This window comes from Agrilus planipennis, unplaced genomic scaffold, assembly GCF_000699045.2.
Source record: "Agrilus planipennis isolate EAB-ADULT unplaced genomic scaffold, Apla_2.0 scaffold98, whole genome shotgun sequence".
Taxonomy (NCBI): Eukaryota; Metazoa; Arthropoda; class Insecta; order Coleoptera; family Buprestidae; genus Agrilus; species Agrilus planipennis.
The window spans coordinates 216029-219589 of NW_020438866.1; the positions used below are offsets into that span (position 1 = coordinate 216029).

Sequence of the window (3561 nt, forward strand, 5' to 3'; positions counted from 1 at the left end):
TTTTTTAATTTCCTTCGGCGTTAACCCCTTCAAATAAAAGTATTTGATGACAGCACGATTTTCCTGCTTTTCCATTTTTACGAAAACCACAGAGGCGTCTTGTTCAGCGTGCTGTCAAACCTACACTAGCAAGGAGATCGGGCTGAAACTATTCTTAATTGAATGAGTTGCAATAAGTGACAGCTCGTCACCTCAAGGTAGGCCTAGTGGCGTCATCTCTTGGTTAGGCCGGAAACTTATCAATCCACCCTCGTATTTTAAGATACATATTTTCAGAAAGCTTTCCTTTAATAAATAAATTAAGAAGTATGGCGTAAACTTTTTGTAACAAAATTCAATAAACCGAGCGTATTCCTTTGTTAAGGATAACGGATATTAACAAATGACATTTTTAATACGATATAAGTACGTTCAAGTCAATTCGATTTTCGCAGATGGTGTTAGACAGGACATTAGTATACAGTAGAACTCTTAGATCTCATCACCGTAAAGGAAAATATCTGAAGAAGTTATAATAAGGTTGAAAGTTGACACACCTTCGTCTTATGAATAAGTAACGGGTTGTTCGATGAATGCTCCGAATTCTAGGATGACTGCGAAAGGCAAAAAGGGTTTAGCACACGGAGAAAATTAAATTTTTATGAGAACGCAAAATTTGTCCTAGAAGCAGTACAATTTATTAGGTAACTTGTAATAATCTCAATTTTGACATGTTTGTTTAAAAAATATTTCAAGTTTCTTATAGAACAAACAAACAGTGTCGTGTTTTGACATTGGGGTTTTGATCTATTTTGTTTGTTCTACAACAACCGCCAAAGTTTTTCCAATCTTCATATTTCAAGTTTCTTAATTATTACAATTAAATTTGTAATGTCAACTAAGATACCTAGTAAATTTATTTCTGCTGGAATTTTATTTTTACAAATTCGGGTGCAAATTGTAATTTTTGTTTAATTTAATATCGCTTTAATATTTACTTAGATAAATTTTTCTTTTTCATTTTCTCCGTGTGACAAAGATTACTACGACTATTCTGCTTATACCTGTAGTTTCGGCACCTACAGCAAATTTTTAAGACGACTTCTTTTGGAAAACAACTATTAGATTAGTGGTAAGTCCAAAATTAATAATTTTTTCTTTACAGGTTTTCAGACAATCCTATACAGCGCACTATACTGTCTATGATGTTAGCAACGAGTAAGTGATCAGTAAACTAATTTAGTAACACAGTAGATAGTTATAAATTTATCACATAATTATAATCAAATCGTTTAGAATTAAAAGTCAATTAAGTTTTCTTTAATTCTATGCAGAAACATAAAATTTTTGGGGTAGGCATTTCTCTAACAAAAACTACATGAAAGTTTTTGGAAGAATTATGTAAATTAAAACCAATTATGTACAATTTTATTAAAAAACCTTTTCCTTTGGCTTAGCAATTAAAATTCTGAAATCAGATGTATGTAAATTAAATTTACCCGTAATCAATAAGGAGATTGGTCGTTATGTATTGACAAAAATTGTGTTTAAAAAACATAAAATTTCCTACCTATGTTCTTTTCGTTATGTATAAATCATTCAAGTGAAATTCATTAGCCACAACATTAGTGATAAATTTGGCTCGTTGTTAAGCTAGGTCTCGTATGCTACATGCAATTCGCTCACGGCACCGCTGAAAATGTAAATTGCTTCGCCGTCACTATACACGACGAATTTTCTGTAATTTGTTTCCCTACCCTCACGCCTACACACACACAGACACACAAACACAATTGCACAAAATATATTTATATATTAGACAAGGCAAACACATAAAATACTTAAAATTCTGTACCATGCGGACTTGTGCCACGCAGAATGCTGATATATCTAGCGTGATAAATACAAATGATGCGAAAAACGCGGCTTTTATATACCGTCTAATGATGTCTGCAATAGGCTATGTTTTATTCATCTGGCAGGTACATCTGTGGATAACACTTTTTCTATCCCTTTATTCTGACGCTTGTACGTAAACAAATCAACCAAACTAATTTTTTTAACTATATCTATTGGATTTTCAAATTCGTAGATACGGGGGCCTTGATGTCATAAGAAACTAATCTAGTATCCAGTATTCTCCTTATTCTTTTCAATTGTAATGTAGGATCAAAGCCCGACCGGGTAAAAGTCTTTTTACTGNTATACCGTCTAATGATGTCTGCAATAGGGCATGTTTTATTCATCTGGCAGGTACATCTGTGGATAACACTTTTTCTATCCCTTTATTCTGACGCTTGTATGTAAACAAATCAACTAAACTAATTTTTTTAACTATATCTATTGGATTTTCAAATTCGTAGATACGGGGGCCTTGATGTCATAAGAAACTAATCTAGTATCCAGTATTCTCCTTATTCTTTTCAATTGTAATGTAGGATCAAAGCCCGACCGGGTAAAAGTCTTTTTACTGTAGGTGGTTGTTCTTACAATAAAAGGACTTGTTACTCTATCTGACTTTGATTCTACATAATATATATTTTATTATCATTATAAATGGTAGGTTTTTATTGTAGTGAAGAGTCAAAGTCAAATAGGGTAATAAGTTCTTTTACTATAAAAACAACCACCAACAATAAAAGGACTTATTACCTTATATGGCTTTGATTCTGGTCTACCATAAAAACCTAATACTTGTAATAATTAAAGTATGTCATATACCGGTAATCGGAATTCCTACAATCCGAATTTCCCAGTAATCCGGACGAAAATTAAATTTTATGTTTTTATGCTATCTATGTATTCCATAATTTCGAACGTAACTTGAGACGAATTTTTCGCTTTAGGGAAAGTTCTCGACTGTTTAAAGCATCATTGAGACCGCACAAAACGTTAGTTCCTGCTGAAAAGCATGAGACAGTTCAAAAATTAAAAAGTATGATGTTAATGAGTTCCAAATTATTCAGTTTTTCAGTAATTCGGATTGTAATTTATTCGGATTAGTGAAGCTTTACTAATATAATCAGTTTTTCGCGTAGATACATATTAGCTAACATGAATATAATAAGATACAAACACCGATAATTAAAAATAAACTGAAAAGTTGACATTGATGTATTTTTTCTTTAGTCATCATATCCCTGTACGATTAGCTTCGGCTCCAAAAGTTCAACCGCAGAGGCTTCAGTACGTTCGCTGGATAAGCGACACCAATGCCTTATTAATCTTCTACGAAAACGATATTTACTACAGGGCATCGCCTGTAGACGAAACGGACACTAGACTAACTTTTACGGGACAGCCGGACGTCATTTATAATGGCCTTCCTGACTGGCTCTACCAAGGTAAACATTGATATTAAAAGTTTCTTAATTGAATGAGTTGCAATAAGTGACAGCTCCTAAAAAGATAGGCAAACGAAAAATTGAAAGGCGATAACTTTGAAAATCGTCCAAACCAATGAAATGTATTGGTGAAGGATAAAATAATTCGAAGTGGTCTGTATTCTGTCGAAACTGCCTGACGCGGATCGCGATTTCGATCTTTTTGGATCTCATCAGCGCGTCGCAGGCAGCTCCGACA

General features: G+C 33.3%; 1 protein-coding gene and 1 long non-coding RNA gene across 6 annotated transcripts in view; one reads left to right on the forward strand and one right to left on the reverse strand.

Annotated features, from left to right (window-relative positions):
* Positions 1-3561, reverse strand: part of LOC108737006 — an 88474-nt gene that overhangs the window by 68523 nt on the left and 16390 nt on the right. The window lies entirely within an intron of this gene.
* The window catches only part of LOC108737004 (inactive dipeptidyl peptidase 10), a 60782-nt gene that overhangs the window by 43810 nt on the left and 13411 nt on the right, over positions 1-3561 (forward strand). For all 5 annotated transcript variants that reach the window (XM_018469640.2, XM_018469638.2, XM_018469643.2 and 2 more), the window contains exons 6-7: positions 1145-1197; positions 3109-3323. In XM_018469640.2, the coding sequence (XP_018325142.1) occupies positions 1145-1197; positions 3109-3323 (268 nt within the window). The remainder of the gene's footprint in view (positions 1-1144; positions 1198-3108; positions 3324-3561) is intronic.